The sequence below is a fragment of the Pungitius pungitius genome, chromosome 11, assembly GCF_949316345.1.
Source record: "Pungitius pungitius chromosome 11, fPunPun2.1, whole genome shotgun sequence".
In the NCBI taxonomy this organism is placed as follows: Eukaryota; Metazoa; Chordata; class Actinopteri; order Perciformes; family Gasterosteidae; genus Pungitius; species Pungitius pungitius.
The window spans coordinates 9959974-9980262 of record NC_084910.1 but is presented as its reverse complement, the minus strand read 5'-3'; the positions used below and the strand labels follow the sequence as shown (position 1 = coordinate 9980262).

The window sequence follows — 20289 nt, the reverse complement described above, 5'->3', positions numbered from 1 at the left end:
TTTTTTTTTTTTCCACTTGGCACGGCAGATGTAAATATTGGCCAGTAAAAAAAACACGGCCTGCTAATAATCTATACGAGGTGTGTGATTTCCACCATCTCTGTCTTTTAACAAACTAGCATGAGATTTTTTTGACTTAAACAAAATGATATGGACGTGGACTCAGTCAAGCAAACGGGTGGGTTTCCAGAGGAGCGAATGGAGGTGAACAGGCAAGTCTTTGTTAAAAGGCTTTAGTATCACAGAGGAGAGAGAAGCCATTGTGCTTTAGAAAAACCCTCCTTATGGTTCATGTCCTCAGATTGTAATGGATCTTCAGCCCAGTTTAACAAATGCAACTCACTCCAGCACATGCATTTCAATGGCCCTGGTAAGTGGAAATGAGCTGTCTCGTGGTCGACTGCTTATCAAGCGCAGGATGAAATGCCTCCAATCCAGAAAAGGGATAGGACAAAACATGAGTCAACGTTCATTTCATTACTAATGAAACCTGCTGTTTATGATGTCCATGTGAGAATACACAAGCAGACTCTGTGAATAGTGAAGCAGTACAGATGTGATCAGTTTAGTCTCAGCCCTGAGAGCCAAATATCAAAATGTCAACAACCGTTGTGGGCCAGTTAAAATAAAATAACCAGGATACAAAATAAAGTAGTTTATTTCCTGTTTTTAATTTCACAAAAATGAATGCTTCTGTTCCTGAAAAAAGAGTCAGAGTACTCTAGAAACCACTGAATGCACAGTTACAAATGTTTTTTTAGAACATTTCATGGTTCATTTTAGGCACTTGGGATCATAACCACATTCCCTTTCTAAACGACAAATATGTCTTTGGTCCAGTACGGAATTAAAAAGAATAATAATAAAGCCAAACTGTGAAAAAAAACACTAGCTTTAACGTTTATTTCCTCGAAAATGTATTTCAACATATATAAAGCTTCATAAAGACTTAAATACTTAAAGAAGATATCATCTTTTGAAATTACCAGCAATCTCACAGATATTTTGCAAGAGAACACAAGTGAGAAAATTGTATGTGTCGGCTCAATCAGATGTAAAGCAGTACATGTTAAGACACATTTGGCATGAATGTTTGAATTTATTTGCATTTTTTTTTTCTACTTCCATTTTCAGCCAGTTCAGCTACAGGGCAGCCACGTCTGATAGGAATTACTGCACGGTGAGAGCTGTGGCGGCTGCACGTGTGCAATATAGTAATTGCTGAAGTTGATGTCCTGCACGTACGGAGCTGGCTGGTAGTAACACGTGACGTTGGTCACGGTGGGGATGGCATTCTGCTCCGCCAGCACCTTCAGCGCCAGCATGGAGATGAGGCTGAGCGTCTGGCGCCGCTCGTGTCCCATCAGACACACGGTACTTTCGTTCACTACGTGGTGAAGAGTCATCAGGCACTCGTACCGTTTGTGCTCCATCCCGGAGAAGTGGTTTTGCAGGTAGGCCTCCAGTTTCCTCTGCTGCTCCACTATGTCGGAGAAGTCAATGAAGAAGCGCGAGCACATGTAGCGCTGCATGTGCTTCATGTCCGCCTCCGACGAGGGTGTGAACCCTCGCACCAGCAGGTGGCAGTACTTCAATAAGCCACCCCCTCGGATCTCTTCCGGGCTGCGCGTAGCTATGGTCCTCTGGCACAGGTGCTCCATGGCCTCCTTGAAGTCCCCGTACACGCTCTCGCCGATCACGGTGGGGTGAAAGCTCTCGGACATGGGCGTCTCTGAGCAGCGGTCGAACAACAGCAGGGAGTCCAGGCAAATCTGGAAGGAGTCCACGCTGAATTCAAACTGCCGCCGTAAAGAGTCGACAAATTTTAGCTCCACGTTCTTGCCCATGTTGTTGGACAGCGAGATGAGGCTCCAGCGGTCCGTGTCATTACAGACTTTCACTAATTTCTGTACGTAGGCTTCTTTGAGGGTTAGTGCCGTGATGCGCTCCTTAGAGACGCCGGCTGGCAGGAAGTCAAACAGGCAGTCCAGCACGACGTCCTTCACCAGACGGAAGGCCTGATCGTCTCTCAGCGACACACCGAAGATCAGGTCGAGGTCCTTGTAGCCCAGTCCGGTGTCCTGATGGAGCACATGGCTGGCAGCTGATCCGTTCAGCCTCACGTCTTTAACGGACACACCCCTCTCTTCCAGCCTCGCCCGCACCACCTGAACATAGACGAGACGGAGACACTGCGTGTTATTGATGAAATGCATGAAGTTATACTAGTGCTCTTTAAAGGAAGAGAAAACTAAAAAAGTTGAAAAAGGTTGTCTATTTGCAAATGAGCTCCACATGGGCCCAGTGGAGGTCAATCGCTTGTAGACCTGAGATCAGCATCAGCCTCAGTTTGAATTAAACAGAAAAGAGGCCAAACAAAGAGTGGCAGGACTCTGTGTTCCAGGTCCATCTCCCACTGTGCCAGATGGTCTTATTGTGTTGCAAACACAGTGATAAGATATATACATGATTCTGAACTGCAACCAAACGAGAGTAAACAGCAGTGGGAAGATCAGCGATGTCCAAAACAAACAATCGTCTTTAGGCTCGACTCCACGTCCTCAGGTCATTGAGGGTCAGTGGATTTCCCCTTTTCTCTGTCCCAGTGACCTGTGAGATGTTTAAGCTGTCTCATCTCAGATCGGCCACATTGGAATAGGATGACCTATCTAGAGTTGTGCCAACATCCCTGCAAGCAGTCCCGAAGAGGAAATATAAATTTAAAAAGAAAACATATTCAGCTCAGCTGCCTGAAGGGAAATAACTTGACTCATGCCATCAACTGTACTGTGAAAAGATGAATTCATATATCACCTTTCTATTGTTCCGACCACACACACACACACACACACACAGACACACACACACACACACACACACACATTCTTCCCAGATGGCAACAACAGCTTCCGTGTGAGATCAGCAGATACATTTCCTTAGGGACTGTAAATGTAACTTACACTTCAGAAAATAAGTTTCTTACTGTTCAAACATGTAAAACCTTAAGAATAAACGAGTTGTCACACACCTGAACACAATCCTAAATCTCCCCACTGGCACTGAGCTCTCAGATTAGTGTCTGTTAACTCTCTCTCCCATGGTGATCAGATAACAAGTCGCCTCTATTTATACATACTGGGTCAGGCTACGGACAAACAAACATTTAAAAGCAAGTCTACCCTCCACACAGGGAGTGTGTGAACGGATTAGATCATAATCGCGCAACTTGGCAGTAATAGCATTGTAATCATTCATCCATAATGTAGTGCAGATGAGGTTCAAATTCCAATCAGAAGCAATAATATTGTGGTTTGAATGTGCAGTGAGAATGAAATTCAGGGTCAGGCACAGACTCGATAGTCCTCCTCGCCTCTGGCTACGAGTCACACACACACCTGATTGCTAGTGAGAGGCCCCCCGTCCCCGTCTGTAGAAGCACAGGTACTGATAGCCCCGATAGCTTTACATTTGTCACTCGTTTCTTTAGGAAGGAATTGGGGGGTGCATGGAGTTTAGTGGAACAGAGGGTGTCACACTGGAAAGCTGGGAAGCGTTTGAGAACAGAGTTGTTGTCTTAGATATAAAGTTACAGCCCCGTAAGCCTCTTGGACTTTAGAACTTCATGATGCTGTAGTGGATGTTATTGCGGCCCGGTTTGTCCCCTACAGCGGGAAAAAAGGTGCACATTCTCAGCCATGCACCTATTTGTCATGCAAAACTAAAGCACAATTACATCCTCAGAATCCACTACATGTAGATTCATGATCAGTGCTCAATGCCAACTACAAAAAAAGCACATACACACGCGGTAGATGGCCAATTTGAGCTGAACAAAGTGGCAAGGGGTTTCCAAACTTCAAGTCTACTGCATCAATGGAGCATTCATCTTTCCACGACCACAACCGTGAAGCTCTGAGCTTCAAATACGTCTTGAATAAGTCAATGTGTAAATGAGATAATGTGTCCATTATGAGAGTCTATTGCTGCATTTCTTTTGGTCACTTTCAGGGAACACAGCAGGAGAAGTGAAACCAGCCAAGTGGCTTTGAAAGGGGACAATGGCATGTGTCCTTTTCAAACATTTACAGACAAATTAGAATGAAGAATTCCTCAATTTAGTGTCATAGTTTGGCTCGTATGTTGACAAATGACTTAGTTTGGAGACCACCAGGGATCTTACAGGGGTCAGAGGAGGTTCCTGATGATAATATTTAGTTCCCATTGAGATAAAAAGTTTCGCTGCAGCCACTTCGACGTCGTGTTCGTGGGTGCGCGAGCTTACCTGGACGATCTGCCGCGGTTGCACGGACAGAGTGGGGAAGTTTCCGCGGCCGTGGATGGGGATCGCCTCCCCCAGGATCCAGTCCAAACGCTGCACCTGATCCCAAGACAAAACGCAGAACCGCCGATCCTGATCCGACGTATCGGCGCAAGACATGGCGAGTATGTTTTAGGAGAAAAACAAAAATAAAAGATAAGAAAAATAAATCAGTAAGCTCAGTCCTCTCAGCTGAGCTCTTCTCTGCCTAAACAAGTGAGATAGTCCCGTGGATGTCGGTCGCGAGGAGGTCCTGTTGCTGCTGTGGAGGAGGAGGTTGAGGTAGATGAAGTTTGTTCAGTTGTTCAAAAAGGTGCTGGATATGGGAGCGATCTTTTTATTTTCACCGGTGTGTGCCGCTGAAAACCGATCAATGCGCGCAGCACCGATTCATAAGGAGGTTTAAAGCATCCTCATTAGCATGAGCCCTGTGATTGGCTGGTGTGTTTGCCCATGGATTATGGACGCCCTGTCTGCAGGAAACACCCTGTGCGTGACGCATTTGACAGGCTCCTCCCCTTTGCTCTGCTGCCTGTGCGCCGACGGCGCAGAAAGGGTTTTCCTTCCAACAATCAAAGATCAAATGATCTGTTGATAAGGCCGCAGAAATACTAGAAATGAGCCTTTGGTAAATCAGGTCATAGGTATAAATGTCGGATTACAGCTGACCAAACACAACACAGTTAACAAAGTCAAAAGTCAAAGCATTTCTCCATTCATGTTTCCTGTCCTATTGGTTGCATCAACTTAGGCCTGCATTTCTTTAAAAATGTTATGAATTCTTTTTCTTAGGGAAACAGTAATGTCAGCGTTAGCTTCTTTGTCTATAAAACGAATCACATACTTTAACATACATTTAATACTGTTAATTGAAATATGTCATGTGATGGTATTTTAACCACATGATATATTAATGAGTCAGGAAGAGAAGAGGCGGCGGTTTGTTTTAGCCTGCTAAGCTAGGCCAGTTAGCTTCTAGTAGCACTGCCTTGTGTGTTTTTTATTTCTCCGTTATGATTACATTTAGCTACAGCCTTCTTCCGGTGGTACACAAATGCCTAGTTATTAAGTCAGTTTTTTATTAACTGATTGACTTTATAGGAAATGTTTGAAAATGATTCCTGGTTATCTGGTTATCGGAGCAAATGTCAACCCAGGGAGAGCTTCCTGTAAATAGACATGAGATGCTAAAACATCATTTGTATATTTTTTTTCATATTAGAAACCTCTCTTTACCATGCAATCATTCAAAGCCAGGAGCCGTTTATTAAGTGTGGTGTAATCTGTGGTAGTACTCTATTAATCCTTTAAAATGTTCACGCTGGTCACACATTTTTATAGCCTCTTATCATTTTTAGTAAACGGCCTTGTCTAAAGTAGGGTAGCCCTTTTCTTTGAGTTGTTTGTTCATGGAAAATTAAAGGCTATAAACCCCACGGACAATCGTTCATTCAGTTAGCAGAGAAAAGGCTCAGATAACCTGTGATGCCCTTTAAGCTTTCCATTTACCTTTTCAGATACCTCACTGCTCCCTCTTTCCACTCCGCCTCCCTATCTATGGTGCAGAGTGCTTTTTTATTTGTTTTTGGTGCAGATACAGACATTCCTCTGGTTTGAACAGAACACAAAGTCAGCTTTTCATACAATGTATGCAATGGTCCACCTGTGGCATATTTAAATAAAACAGTGAGACTTGAGTGAAATATTGCCAGTGTATTGGGCGGCTTTGTTCAGCTGTCAGATGCATTGATTTCCCTGTCAGGCTTTCCTGCGTCTGTTCTTACAGGTGTTGGGTCTTTATATCTTATACTATCATGTGTGCGCTCCTGTAAGTGTTAAAATATTCTAACGACGGACCTGAAACAATAGGAAACAGGACCTTTTAAGTGGTGAGAAAACTTTGCCCGTATGTAATTTCCTTTTTTTAAATGACCCAAATATGTCCTCATTTATAAAATCCATCACACATCATACATGTCAACACCGTCTGTAAGTGCACCAGTAAAACGTTAACAACAGAGTAAAGTCCATTTACTGATTGATCTGTGTGGGTTTTTAGTGATGCAGCAATAAAACACAGAGAGGCAGACACACAGTCTTACGCATGTTGTCTTCCCCAAACACATGTTTGCTTGTTTTTAGTTCACATCACTGTCCAAAGCACACAGCAGGAAGATGACTGTGTCTCGCGAGCCTCCGGGAGGTCGCGATGGTGGGCGTATTGTAAATTTGTTCTTTGCAGAAGATTGCTTCAAATCCTGTGATGTCAACATAAGCCTGTTTCCCCGGCAACAGCATCCACTCCGGTTGGTGGGCAGCTGGGCAGAGGCTAAGGGGCCTGCCAGGTTCCGATGTCAGATATCTGCGTCATAAGTCTATAAATAACCATCCATGTGGCAGCTGTTTACCCTTTGGAGCAGAACTAGAATTTACCTGAATGCGAAACACTTGGAAACGAGAGAAAAGTGACCAGAGATAAATGTTAAGCCACTTGACGTTCTCAGGTTCTATCAGAGCCCCACGTCAGAGGGAGGTCACACAGATGTGTGGTCCAGTCACTTATGCAGTAGAACAACAGCGATCCACACAAATTAGACACGCAGAAAAAAAAACCCTCCTCAAATGCGTTCACTGCGCATGTTTGTGTTTAATTCACCTTTTGTGATTTCATGGTTAGGCCACTGGATCCTCTGTTTATCCCTGCGTTGACATCCTGCCGCAGCCATGACAACTTAGACTGTGAGTCTAGTAGGCGCGGTGAGGTGGTCAGTATTTAAACACACCTTTAACAAATGGTGCATTAGACAGGCGTATTCTCCAGTCATACCCGTGTAAACATTGAGAAACAATGTGATAGTCTTGATGAAACTATATTAATGATTATAAAGTAATAAGTTCTTTGAAGACTTTTCTTTCTCTGTTTTTGTGCTCACACGCAGATAAACAGAGAGTACGTATCATAAAGTACTGTTTTGTTTTCAAATATATATATTTCTCCATCTTTGGCTCGGGGCCAGCACCAAGGCAAGGAGCAACGCAGAGGAACAGGCTTTGGACGTCACGGCGCGTTGTAAAAAGCCTGGCAGAAAATCCATGATGCCAAACAACAAGCAGCCGAGTGTCACAATGAGAAATCAAGCAAAGACAGATAATGCTACACCTGTCACGCAGGATAAGTTAAGTTTGCAGTAGTCTGTCAGGGAACACTTATTTCCACAAGAAGACTCGCTGAGGACGTGTTACACGGGAAGACAATTCTTTGCTATTTTTAGAGTATGCATCATTGGTGACTGGGGACAGTTTTGCACAGCTAAAATAGTGACGCACCCGCTGCAGATACAAAGCATGGCTGACATTACACTGCATGTTCATTTTCAAAATCTATCTTGACTTTGCGATTGAATAAAAAGTTTCTATAAGTGGGTTATTACGCTGATTGTACAATGCCTGCAGATAACCTGTGTATATTCAGCCAGGTTGAGTTGACCGGTCAGGCTGGACCCCCCCCCCCCCTCCGAGGGCCCTAAACCTGAGGTGGACAGAGTGACTGATAAGAGACGTTGAGTTTACTTCTCTCGATTGCGTTGGATGACAAATATATGTGGGACAGTTGAGCGAGGTTACGCAAGCAGCCGCGCTTCTGACGTCAGACTCTCTCCGCTGCCCGCTTGATTGATTACAGTAGTGTTTGGCAGAGGAGACCGGTGTGCTGCTGGAAAAAAAACACACCAAAATGCACTAATGATTCAAGTGGCATTATACATCAGCTCCCACTTCTGTCCACAGCTGCACACTAAAATGGAAAAGACTTAGTTGAGAAAAAGCAATTACAAATTGATCTGTTTTTTGGCTAGTAATGTTGGCCTAAAATCAAACCATTACTTACATTGCATTTTTGATACCTAGACCTTTTATCGCGTTCTTAAAGTATGTCTGTTCTAGGTAATATCTTTGATCCAATGAGGCATTTTAGAGATGGTTTTAGGATAAGTTTCGTTTTCTCATCTGAGAGCTGAGACAACAGTCTCTTTAGAAACGAGAGGTTATTGCAGTTGAAGTAATCCAAAGCTCAACGTTCAAATATAGGCTCGGCTCACTTTACTCAGAAGTTGTGGTATGTCAAAACATTATTGACGGTGTAGTAATGTAAATCAAATAGCAGTTGTTATTTAGAATTTAGGGAACATGGATCTACACAAAAGCATACAAATAGGAACAATAGGAAATTAATTCAGAAAGTATGATTTCCCCCATAAATTCTTAAGTGTGAGATAACAGAGAACCGGGGTGAGTCATGCATATGTTTCCTTCTGCTTTGTGCTTATATAAGAGCATGTGTGGAAGGAAGGTATGTCCCTGGTAATAAAACACCCTCACCACATTCTTTATGTCGGGGACATCCTTACTTAGACTGGGACGTCCTTCCTTAACTGGAGCCTAAATCATGTTGTGCAACTGCCCTCCATTTAAGGTTGCATCCTTTAATGTCAAATACTAGACATAAAAGAAATAAGCCCTGGTTTGATTGACTTCTCAGCTTTGGTGTTGGTAGATGAATGGTTCTCAATCTGGTATGATTCTCCTCTGATGAAGTCATATCAACTACACTACAGGGACACAGTTGACAGCTGTATACAAAAGAAAAGTACACAGAATGTGACCATAAACGCTTATTAAAAACATTTTATACACAGTTATTTTTTCAACACATGCATGTGAAAATAAACCAGAGAAGAGATCTGGCTCTTTCCGCTCTCTGCAGCAATTACCAGCAGTGAGAGGGAACCCCTATTTAGCAGCAAGCTCTGATTTCATTCCCAGAATCCCTGCTCCTAACCCCCCATCCAGTAGTGGTATGAATAAGTCAAACTGAGGGGCTATAAAGAGTTTAACACATTGGGAAGCGATTATGTTGATTTACTGGACACCTTTGGCGTGAAGCGCAGCCACAAGATCAAGCAGTTCACCCCGAGACAATAGCTGTTAAGGTCACAATCGCACATGCTCTGAAAAAAGCAGCAAGTAATAAAACGGGGTTACATCTCATCCAGATGTTTTTAATCTTCCTCCTGGAAGCATTATCGGTCGACAGAGTGTCCCATCATGCACTGGGCCAGCAAGAGAGCCAGCTGGATGTTCCAAGAGCAACAAAATCAAATAAACGCACCGTACTAATTAAATCAATTTATGGATGATCAGACGGTTCTAAATTCACGGCAGGAGTTTGTGAATGTTTATTTAAAAATGAAGCTGTTGAATATGAACAAACAAACATGGCTTGTTTTTCAGTTTCGACAGATTCACACATGGTTTTATGGTGACATTTATATAGGACTGTAACTGGGAACAGGCACGGGGATGTTGCACACGTGGTCAAAAGCAGCTCTGTGTTGCATATGGTAAAACTATTTACCATCTAGCAACAGGACCCTCTCGACTTCCAGCCCACAGTCTCAGTTTCTGCACATTTCAAAATCTTGCGTTTTACTTTTATTTGCTGCCTTTCTAATGTTTACCTAACTGCTCTTTGTATAACATAAGCAATATGAAGTGACCTGTTGACTCCTCGTTCCGTTGCAGGGAATATGTTTGGTCATGTCCCTACAGTGACTCAGCACCATAGTCTAACTGTCCATAACCATCTCACTTTATTGCAGCTGATTCTCAAACCCTGGCCGTGTCAAAGTCCGACATGAGGGTTCTTGTGGCCTTTAAAATGCACGTTACTGCACAACCCTGTGAATAACACCATTCATAAAATGTGTGCAGTCATACATTATGGCACACATTATGTTTGTACACAGTAATGAAATGAAAGTCATTAAGATTTTTTTACCTACTGGAATATTTAACCTACAAAACGACTATTTGTAAATCCACGTACTCGATGCGTGTTGCCTTCAATTGTTAAAGAAAATGATATGTTGTTAGTAATTGATATAGAAATGGCAATTTTAGTCAAGTATTCAACAGTAGCCTTAGTACGCTGTAGAAATGACCACTAAAAACAATGCATCAAAAAAATAACCCACGTTCAGAATATGCAAAACCTTGATGTCCAAGCTGCAGTTAAACTCAAATTACAATTTGTAGTTTGGGGTGGTTTAATTTGCCATAAAGAATATATTTTATTTTGTGTGCTCATTGGAGGTTTTTTTATATCACCATCTGCAAATGAACCATTATAGCCTAAAACTATATCAACTACAGTATATTTATATTTTCTGATAAAAAGCTGTTTAAGCTGTACTTATTTTGACATATTTTTGCATTATTGTTTTCTCATTTCACATTCAATTCACCTACAGTACACACAATTACTTTATCAAAATGGTACACTTACCATGACTCCTGAGCTATGAGAAACTATTATGTGACCGAGAGACAGATGCTCGCTGGTAAAGTCAACGTGGCTCCTGTTTCAGAGAATGTTGATAAATTTGCGTTTTGTGTAGCAGAAGTAAAGACATTTTCCTGTCATTATTGAGGTCTTATCCAACAGGCCACATGCTAATGGGTGCTGAGATAGTGTGTGACCCTGTGGTACCGTGGCACTCTAGTTCAGCTTCATGGCACATATTTGGGTTTCCATGGGGAGCTCTTTTCACTCCACCGCAAACAGACGCCATTCTTTTCCACTGCACGACCCGGAGATATGTCATATCTCCTGACTTATCCCCTGATCTAATCTGCACATAACAAAATGTTGCAGATGTGGTATCTTGGAATGGTGGGATTTTTTTTTTTTCAAAAATCAATACACACAAATATCAAGACTTTTATCTGTAACAGTAAGGGTTGCACACAACCTCAGATAACCTGTGCACAGTGAGCTCTACCATAGGACCTGAGTGATCTTTATGTGCTAAAAGGCTCGTAGGACCTTTTAGGCCTTTACATATATTCTACCAAAACCCTCCCTTGTTACACTCAAGAGGGATCCGTGGAAAAGCAATGAACAAACACTGTTAATCACTGAACAAACTCGACAAACAGGCGTGTTCACGTCGTCTCTGATATTCAATGAACATTGTTTTTTTTTTTAATAGTGTCAGCTAGTTTGAATGAAGCGCAAACGTGCAAACACCTGTTTGACTGTTCCGCTTCAACGCTCAGCATGGGGACATTTTAACCACCACGTGGAAGATTCCCAACAGATTCACTTGTTGCATCTTTCACTGGCAGCGGCAACAAACTGCGCCTGCCGGCAGCTGCAGCCTGCCGGCAGCTGGTTGGCTCAGCCTGGCCCAGGGTGGATTTGATCGAGCTTCACTGCCCAGCACCGAGGGCACACTTTCTGCTCTTGAAATCCCGGCAGCGAAGGATGTTGACTGCGAGTCGGCCGTGACTGTGAGTCACCTGCTTGCTTTTCACAGAGGTGCTTCACTTCTGCTCTGGTGAGACCAGCCAACAATGAGGAAAAGACTTGTGAGAGAGTGACACACGGCTGCGTGATTAGATGACAGCAGGGGCCAAACGTGGCTGCCTGAAGAAGAACGAGCGGCCATGACTCACAGAGCGGAGGTCACCCGGGGGTAAATGGGCAGTGGATTATTTATTTGAAGAACAGGAATTTATTAGTTTCAAGTGAAATAAGTGGCTTCCCCAGCTGTTCAATAAATGTTTTTTTCTTTTTAAAGAGAAGGAACAAGCCAAGTAAAAGTGTCCTAATAGACAAGGAGTCTTTATAATGACCACATGTTATGAAAAGAGCCTAAGCTAAAGCCTTAAACAGGAGAAGAGTCCAAATTTTCTATTAATTAAAATTCCCTTCTTCAAAAATTAGCTGTGAATCGGCCACTCATTCTCTGACCGAGCCAAAAGCAGAACCATCTGTTTAATGTTAGCTTAGCATATAAAGGTAGAACGACTTGCCTCAGCAAGGACTGCTTTGAAGTCAAATGTAATGGATAGTTAATAAAAGGGGGAAAAATCTATCCTTACTGCAGTCCAAAAAGACTATTTGGTGGTTGTGCATCTTTAGTCTAATACATATATACTGTATATATATATATATATATATATATATACTGTATATATATATATATATATACATATATACTGTATATATATATATATATATACTGTATATATATATATATATATATATATATATATATATAAAATAGTATATTAGACCTGTACGTTGAACTGTCCCCATTTCCCAATAGTGATACTCATATCAGTCTGTCCATAACGCACTAGCAGGCAGCTCCCTTGGTGAGTCGGTATATTTTTTTATTGTTGATAATTTTAAAATAACGTGTTACAGATCCACTGTCACATCCTACAAAATATAAAACAAGTTTGTTCATACAAGCGCTGCTTGTAAATAAATGAACACCCTACAGGTCTTGAAGCAGACTGATAAATAAACGACCCACTAACTATGACCAAATTGTTCATCACAAACCCACAACCATTGAACAACTTAAACACTCAACAAAAAAAAAAATAACCCATCCAAAGGCCTTTCCTCTAATGGTGGTCATGTTACTAAACTGCCCTGTGACTGGGAGTCTGTATTCACATACTGCCCCCTGCTGGCACAAACTGCTGGCACAAACATTTACTAGTGCAGTTGTCCACCAACACGGAGGGTTCGGTTTCACACAGTAAGGAGACGAAAAAGGTCACAGCTATAGAAACCAGCATGTGGAGAGACCTCAACGTTCCCGGAATGTGGAAACCACCAACGCGCTGACGACAGGCGGCGTGCGGCCGTGGGGCCCTGAGGTGAAAAAACAAACAGACGCTCACTCAAAGCGCCCCCCAGTAAAGCACATTAATAGGAAAAGGTGTGTCAGACATAAACACCGCAATCTAGACCGCGGTAAGCAGCAGCGCATTTGATTTAGAAATGCTGGGTTTGACACCCAGCGCATTGGATAACGCAAGAAAATATGGAAATTAATAAATATCAAAAGGAACTATTTCATCACTAGTATCAGTCATATGTGGAAAAAAAATGTCTGGACCAATTCAAGCTTTTTGACCCATTTTTACATATAAGACCGCAAAAAAGGACGCACCTCACAAGAAAAAATATTGACCATTTCACTTAAGAGGATCTGATATTAACATGCAGAACAGACTACAAAACAGAGCAACACCTTGAAATGCTAACTGTACAAATGTAATAAAAACGGCACCCTGCGCTCCCTCTTCAAACTGATTGCTCATTAATCTGAATCCTGTCAAGCTGCTTCCACCGGATGATTTTGGATGAGTAGGTGAAAATGACAAGAAATGATGGGATATGTCGTAAGGCCAACGTTGGAGTTGATAACCCTGAAACGGCTCACTGTTGAGTGCACCCCAGTTCAGTACATCGAAACGTGTGTGTTTCTGTATGTCTTAGCATTCAAAGACCTGTTTGCATAAAATATTAGAAAGAACTCAAACCCTGTGGCTGTGACATACGGCTTGAGCTTCAGCAGAAGGTGTGGAGGCATGTTCTGGGTGTCTTAATAAAATATATTATTGCTTCAACGTGTTACTAAGATTTCCCTTCATTGCGAAGGACGCGTATAGTTTAGTACGACATTGGTGATACAAAAAAAAGAAAGAAAAAAAAGACAAACCCAGGTACAACTCACAGCATGACCACCATTATGCAAAAGCCAAAAGACCCACATGGTGCCCGAGCAGCATCGAGTGTCTCCTCCTCGTTCAGGGTAGCGGGACGAAGCCGATGTCAGGCGCCTCTCCCAGAATAAAGGTGGTGCGGCTCAGCGACGGGGAGGGCGAAGCCAGGCGGAAGGCCGGGTTGCTGGAGTGAAAAGAGTCCCTCCTCTCGCCGCCTCTGCTGAACGGGGGGCAAGGAGCCGCCACGGGCCGGCGGGTGTGTTGTCGGGAGCGCTCCGCAGGGGGCGTCGCCGCGCCGGAAACCTCTACGGCCACAGGGGTCGTCTTTGGAGCTCCGGGAGGGCACAGGCCATGGGAGTCAAGTGAGCGAACCATCCTCTCCAGCACATCCTTGGTGCCCTTAGTGCACTGCGTGGAGGGGAGCAAATAAGAGGAGTCAAGAGACTGGAAAGAGACATCGTCAGTTTGTGTCATGAACGGGTGAGGGGGGGGTTAGAGTTAACACGAGATGCCATGAGAACACTGGACGATGGTCAAAAGACTCGAATGGAGAGGCACAGGAGAAGGGAGTTAGAGGCAGGCAATGCAACATGTTGAGAAGCTCATTCCTGTTTTCTTCTGGCTAAAAGCAGAGGGAAGATCCAGTTAATGCAGCCCACCGTGCATGCACCACAACACCCCCAACCCACCCCACAAATGAGCAAGAAACCTCTCATCCAACTACAGAGATGTCAAGAGTGAGATCAGCCTTCAGATGAGCTCCATTCCATACACAGTGGGTGAGCGAATGTTAACAGGACGAGAATGGATGGAAGTGAAGCATGCACATGTACGAGTAGAGCAGCGCACCTTTCTGCACCAATCACAAGCACCGCCCCCCCCCCCCCGGAACCTTCCCAAAGAACGACAATATACTTGCAAAGAAATTACTGGTAAAGTAGGGAAGTACGTTGTGGAAGAAGACACAGTGAATGTTTGGGCAAGAGGTGTGATTGGTGCAACGTTGAGCCCTTCTCTTACACTCTTACCATCGACTGTCTACATGCAGCAGCGCCCTTCAGGCTGTGCAGGACAAAGCAAAGTCGTGACAGGTCTCCTCCTGGCAGGGCGGAATGGTACAGCACAACACCCGAGTGTCAGAACCAATGTTCCTCAACACATACATGTTTCGTTGACTTATTTATACCTATTGAATTATCTCCACAATGTTTTAATTTCCACTTTTAAAACATATGTGGTCAGGCACATGAAGATTTGAAAAAAGAAAAGGCCAAGTCAATTCAAAACAAAGTCCAAAAACAAAATACAAGAAACAATTATAAAATATTGTTTATTTAACACAAAAGAACACTTTAGGTAAGTAGCTGTATATAAAAGGTTAAACATTGAGTTAAGAAAATAAAGATTATAAAAATATACTTCACTTGCTGACCACGTCAAATGACAAATGTCACAAATGATCTGTGATAAAGTGCTAATAGACCAAATACAAAATATCATTGAAAACTCCTGAAAAGGCAGTAAACAAGTCTTCTGTTTGCACACTTTCACCACAAAATACAAGCAAACCCAGTAGTAAAGTAACAAGGGGATAGAAACAGCAATGTGTTCAATATAAAGTCAAATACAAGTCCAACCTGAAAAGGTGTCACAATGAACAGATTCACTGTCCCACAGCACAAAGGGGCCGTGGTTTATGTGCAGCAGACTGACTCTGCAACGCAATGACTCCTCAACAATTCGTTACACTTCTACCTGTAAAAACTCACCACTTTCATGCATTTTTAACTGCTCGGTGATGCTAGACAGTAACGGGTGGCTCCCGAGACGTTTTGTTCTAAAGCTTAAACAAGTGTTGTAAATGACCTCAGTAGCAGTCGTTGGTCAACGTCATCATTTCTACTGTGGATAATTGGCTTCATATCTTCTGTAGGTTCAAATCCATCCAAAGTGGAGCCTGTGATGTTGTTCCAGTCAAGTCAGAGATTACCTAATAAGTTATTCACAAGTATGCGTGGCTGTTTTTTTTTTTTAATAAAAAATTCTAAACATGCACACAAGTTTCATACGTAGGCACAGATTCAAAGGGCTGCACGTGGGCCACTCAACCAGAGGCTCTCAAGTTGAAAGCCTGGTGGGTCGAGAAGTGGACACAGAGTGGAAAGGCACAGGACGGTTGGGGGAGGAAACCTTGCAGCATCACAGGAAGTATGGGACAGTTGGGATCAGGGGAGGGACCACAAGCTGGTTCATCCTACCATGTTTGTGTCGTTCTTGACCGGGAAGGGAGGCAGCTCCATCTCTGTAGCAGGGGATGCCTCAACAAGAGGAAGGAAACCGCGTCTGTCAATCAGACTAGAGAACAAACAGAGAGGAATTTGTTAGGAGGCCCTTTGACATCGACTGTACATCACGGACACTGAGAAATGTGCGTGGTACAAAGCCTCATCTCCACTCACCTTGGGGGCATCGGTCCACATAACGTCACACAGCAGTTGGTTATGATATTGTTGTAACTGTACGGGTTCCCGGACTCCTCTGTACACCGTTTACTTGACCAAGAACTCTTTATCTGCACAGTGAATGAATAAAGAAAGCAGTCGGTTATTGAATAAATTCTATTGTAATAATCCAGGAAACTGAACTGAGTGGGTCACTTACATCTTCATTTGTTGTGAGGTTGGAGGCTACCAAGTAGGTATGGAAGCCTGAGAGGCCCAGAATGGACCAGATGGAGAAGAAACAAATCACCAACTCCACCACAGTGCGCACTTTAGAGTCAAGGCAAGATAACGTCACCATTCCCAATGATTATGAGACAAACAAAATCAATCACGATGCTGGATGTGTGCGTGTGTCGCTAGGGAGTTTGCAAATGTATTAAGAAACCCAACTATTATTTCCGCTGTAGTGGAAAGCTTTTATAAGAAGCACATCAGCTATAGTTTCTCAATTATTTCTTCTTCTTCAAACCCTCCCCCCTGGGTTGGACCATTTGCACCCCCCCTCCTCCTGAAGTTGTAAACCAAGGAGAAACACCGTATTCCAAATAACACATGGCTGCTATTAGTATGAGCTATCAAGCTATGGTACTACAAATCCCAATATAACAATATTAGATTAACGGAAAATGGAACTCAAGTAAAATTTAAGTTGTTTTGAAACTGTACTGAGGTTAAAACTTAAATCAACGTGCGTTACATCCCTCCACTGCAACCTTGTGCCCCAGTGGAACCCAATAGAGCCCCCCCCCACCAGCATGTTGTTGCTACAGAAAAAAATGCATCCGTTTTACAAACTTCCAAGCAGTAACTCACTGGTTTTACATTTGTTTAGGCTAATGCAATATATCATAATGGACATGTTGCAATTTAGATTTGATCTGTATATTGGCTAAAAATGCACTCAGGAAGACATAGCGAACTAATTAGATAATCTGCTCTGTGAAATAACGGCTAAGGAAAACAGTCCATGTAACCTTTCTGAAATTCAGATGGATACACAGACTCTAAGAAGATGGCACAATGTAATGCATATTACACACCCTGTCTGTGATGATAATGAAAACACTCAGAAGTCACAGCATCTATATTTGTCTATATTCTCAACATCACCTCATGAGAACATGAGGCAGCAAACCTTCAACTGGAGCCATGTGCTTTAAAGCTTTGCTGGATGCCAACTCCTCTGATCCTATTAAGGCATGGGCTTAGGCTGAGGAGGAGCAGCAGGAAATGCCTCGTCAACTGTGTGACTTGGGTTATTTCTTGGCAGTAAAATGGTTGCATATTAGTTGCATGGATCATATAAACAGGTTGACTACATGAACATTTGATATGTGCAAAAGGATATCTGGCAGGGCTTTCTTGAATGGCTTGAATAAGGCTTTTACCTTCTTGAGAACCTGGAAAGAAGGGGAAACAAACAAAGTCATTTTAAAGTGGTTTGTGGTAACATAACAGGAACATCATACGCAGTGCATTGTCATACATTAGAAGAATACGTACGCAGCGTGATGTGTGTGACGACACAGCCAAATATGAACGATGTCAGAAACGACAGAGAGATGATGAAGCTATAGAAATAACGGTAGTTGCGTTTTCCCACACAGTTTCCCACCCACGGGCAGTGGTGATCAAATCGTTCTGAGGGTAAAAAAACAACATACAGAGTTCAGAGGCTTTTCTAAATTGGTTGTAAATGGATTGATACATAGCATGTCACGTATGCATGTTAAATACTATTAAACCCCATCACTCTTACTCCAGAATCAACATTTCTCATAATAACTCCTAACAAAACTGATATTTGTTACTGTCCATTTAAAATTTGGAAATGTCTAAGAAGGCGAGAGTTCGTTTGTATAGTTCTCTTTTTGATTCCATCACATGCAGACAGATCCGTGGATTAACATCGGACCGTATTAGAAAACTGGAAAACTACGAGCCAAGCAGTATGATATCTTCCGCTTGGCAATTACATCAAGTCATCTGGTGTAATTAGTGCAGTTGGGATACGCGGTAACTTCCACACCAAATCCTTACCCACACAGTTGTCACAGAGGCTGCAGTGGGACGTCCGAGGGGGGCGGAACATTTTACAAGTGAAGCAGTATTTGAGCTTTACCACCTGCTGGTTGATGAGAATCTCCTTGGTTCGAGGAGGGGGGCGATACGTGGAGGATCCTGAGGTATCTTGAAATAGAGAAGTACAAGGGGAGAGACTCACTGCGTCATTGCACATTTGATGTTCACCAAACAAGCGCTCTATTGCTATAATAAAAGGAAACACTAATAAATCTAGCTCCTGCTTTTTAATTAGCTGATTAGGTCTTTGTAGGCAGTTCAAAAACACAAACATATCCCTAGGAGATCCCCCCCATGTGGCAAAGCTCTTTCACCCCATCTGTTGCACGGTTGGTGTGGGACTCAGGATAGTGCCTTACCGATCTGCTTCTCTAGGTCTGCTGCTTCGTCTGGGGTAGCCCTGGGTAAGATGCCTGGGTCTGTAAAGCTGGTTCTCAGCAGGGAGGTGACCACAAACAAGGAAAGAACCCCACCGATCACAGGAATAAAGACGGTCAGGTGTTCTACGAGGAAAGGGCAACTGTAAAAGAAAAGAGTCCGTTTCAGTCAGTCTGGTTATACATGGTTCACACACGCTTTCAAATGCACGTTTCATGCGGCATTCAGGGCTCACTAGGAAGAAACCTATAATAAAAAGGAGCGTTGTTGGTTACTCACTCGAACGCAAAGAAAAGGCCACAAGTGACAACAATAAGGCCCAGTGTCACGGGAAGGATTCCGCTCTGTTGGGCCAGGATGATCCTTCCGTCGCAGAAAAACCTGTTCTTTCCAGGGAAAACTTCCCATTTCCTCCGCGAACGCTGCACTTTCCTCTCGGTGTGGTTCTTTGCGGACGAGGGCGACACTGACAGCGCCCTGGGGTCTATCTGCTGGTACTCGCAGTTCTTCATCGTGTAACGTTAACGGTAAACCGGGTCGACGCGGTCCCGAGGTAGCAAAAAGGCACTCACGAAGCTCTCGTTTCCCGCCACATTATCGAGGGGCTGCACTTTCGGGATTCAGTCATTGTACGTTGATATTTTTGCCTCCTCGGTCTGCGTTCAGTTGCCCATTCTAAAAGCTAACGCTAGCTAGCTAGCGAACCGGCAGGAACCGTCTACTAAGCAGAGTTTTACGAGCTGAATCCGTTCCAAACTTATCTGAAGTTTAACCACCATCTTCGATAGCTAAAATAAAGCCATTCATAAACACGGATACTTATTTGGTTGTATTATATCAGCGTTATAAGTAGCTTAATTCAAGAGACGGGCTTCGGCAAAAGCTTCTTGTAGCAGGTCACGTTTCTGTTTTTTGGTGTACCGTCAGCCGAGGAGGATGGTGACGTAGGCACGCAGCACTCGCTGCTGATTTATACCATCCCAAAAGCGTCACGTAAGAACGTCGATGATTTGTAGATCAGCGGCGAAACAACAGCATCAAGTATCCGTCCGCATCGAAACAAATGGCTCTGGTGCAGTGTTTTATTTAACGTTACAAGCATAAATGTGTTTTTGGTTTTGCCGTTGTTTAAGGCCATACCGTTTTGTTGGTTGTCCATCCCCCAGTGCCATCTAAAATTGAATTTACAGAATTTGATTTATTTGTTGCTTAGCTGTTTCCTGTCTGTGTCTACATCTTCTGATAGGGAGATATTACGTTGACGCGATATTTACCAATAAACTGTATTCAATATTTCAGTTGGTTAGGAAAGAGGACCCAGTGAACATTTTTTGGTTGAAAAGACGTTGAATAGACGTCTATGCCCGACGTTGAAAAGACGTTGCAAAATGGTTTAAAAGTGAAAGTTGTTTCAACGCC

General features: G+C 43.1%; 2 protein-coding genes across 3 annotated transcripts; both read right to left on the bottom strand.

The window, feature by feature from the left end:
• Positions 1–640: 640 nt before the first annotated feature.
• tent5ba (terminal nucleotidyltransferase 5ba) lies at positions 641–4733 on the bottom strand. The gene is made up of 2 exons (XM_037455066.2): positions 4283–4733; positions 641–2168 (listed from the first exon to the last, which is right to left on the bottom strand). The coding sequence occupies exons 1-2, from the start codon at positions 4436–4438 to the stop codon at positions 1140–1142; spliced, it is 1185 nt and encodes a 394-aa protein (XP_037310963.1). The 5' UTR covers positions 4439–4733; the 3' UTR covers positions 641–1139.
• A 7806-nt stretch (positions 4734–12539) lies between these two features.
• On the bottom strand, positions 12540–19798 carry zdhhc18a (zinc finger DHHC-type palmitoyltransferase 18a). Of its 2 annotated transcripts, XM_037454273.2 has the most exons (10): positions 19150–19798; positions 18852–19012; positions 18451–18600; positions 17914–18051; positions 17759–17810; positions 16568–16670; positions 16366–16478; positions 16165–16261; positions 14935–15005; positions 14175–14314 (listed from the first exon to the last, which is right to left on the bottom strand). In XM_037454273.2, the coding sequence occupies exons 1-9, from the start codon at positions 19380–19382 to the stop codon at positions 14964–14966; spliced, it is 1089 nt and encodes a 362-aa protein (XP_037310170.1). In that variant the 5' UTR covers positions 19383–19798; the 3' UTR covers positions 14175–14314; positions 14935–14963. The 2 variants fall into 2 exon arrangements, with proteins under 2 accessions (XP_037310169.1, XP_037310170.1); XM_037454272.2 differs by lacking the exon at positions 14935–15005 and having other exon boundaries at positions 12540–14314.
• Between the last annotated feature and the right edge of the window lie 491 nt (positions 19799–20289).

Coding starts and splice junctions, on each gene's coding strand:
- tent5ba (XM_037455066.2), bottom strand. CDS start 4,438: ATGTCTTGCGCCGATACGTCGGATCAGGATCGGCGGTTCTGCGTTTTG. Junction 2,169..4,282: donor AACCGCGGCAGATCGTCCAG/GTAAGCTCGCGC, acceptor GTCTATGTTCAG/GTGGTGCGGGCGAGGCTGGA.
- zdhhc18a (XM_037454272.2), bottom strand. CDS start 19,382: ATGAAGAACTGCGAGTACCAGCAGATAGACCCCAGGGCGCTGTCAGTG. Junction 19,013..19,149: donor GGCCTTTTCTTTGCGTTCGA/GTGAGTAACCAA, acceptor TTTCTTTTACAG/TTGCCCTTTCCTCGTAGAAC. Junction 18,052..18,450: donor CCTCTGTGACAACTGTGTGG/GTAAGGATTTGG, acceptor TTTTACCCTCAG/AACGATTTGATCACCACTGC.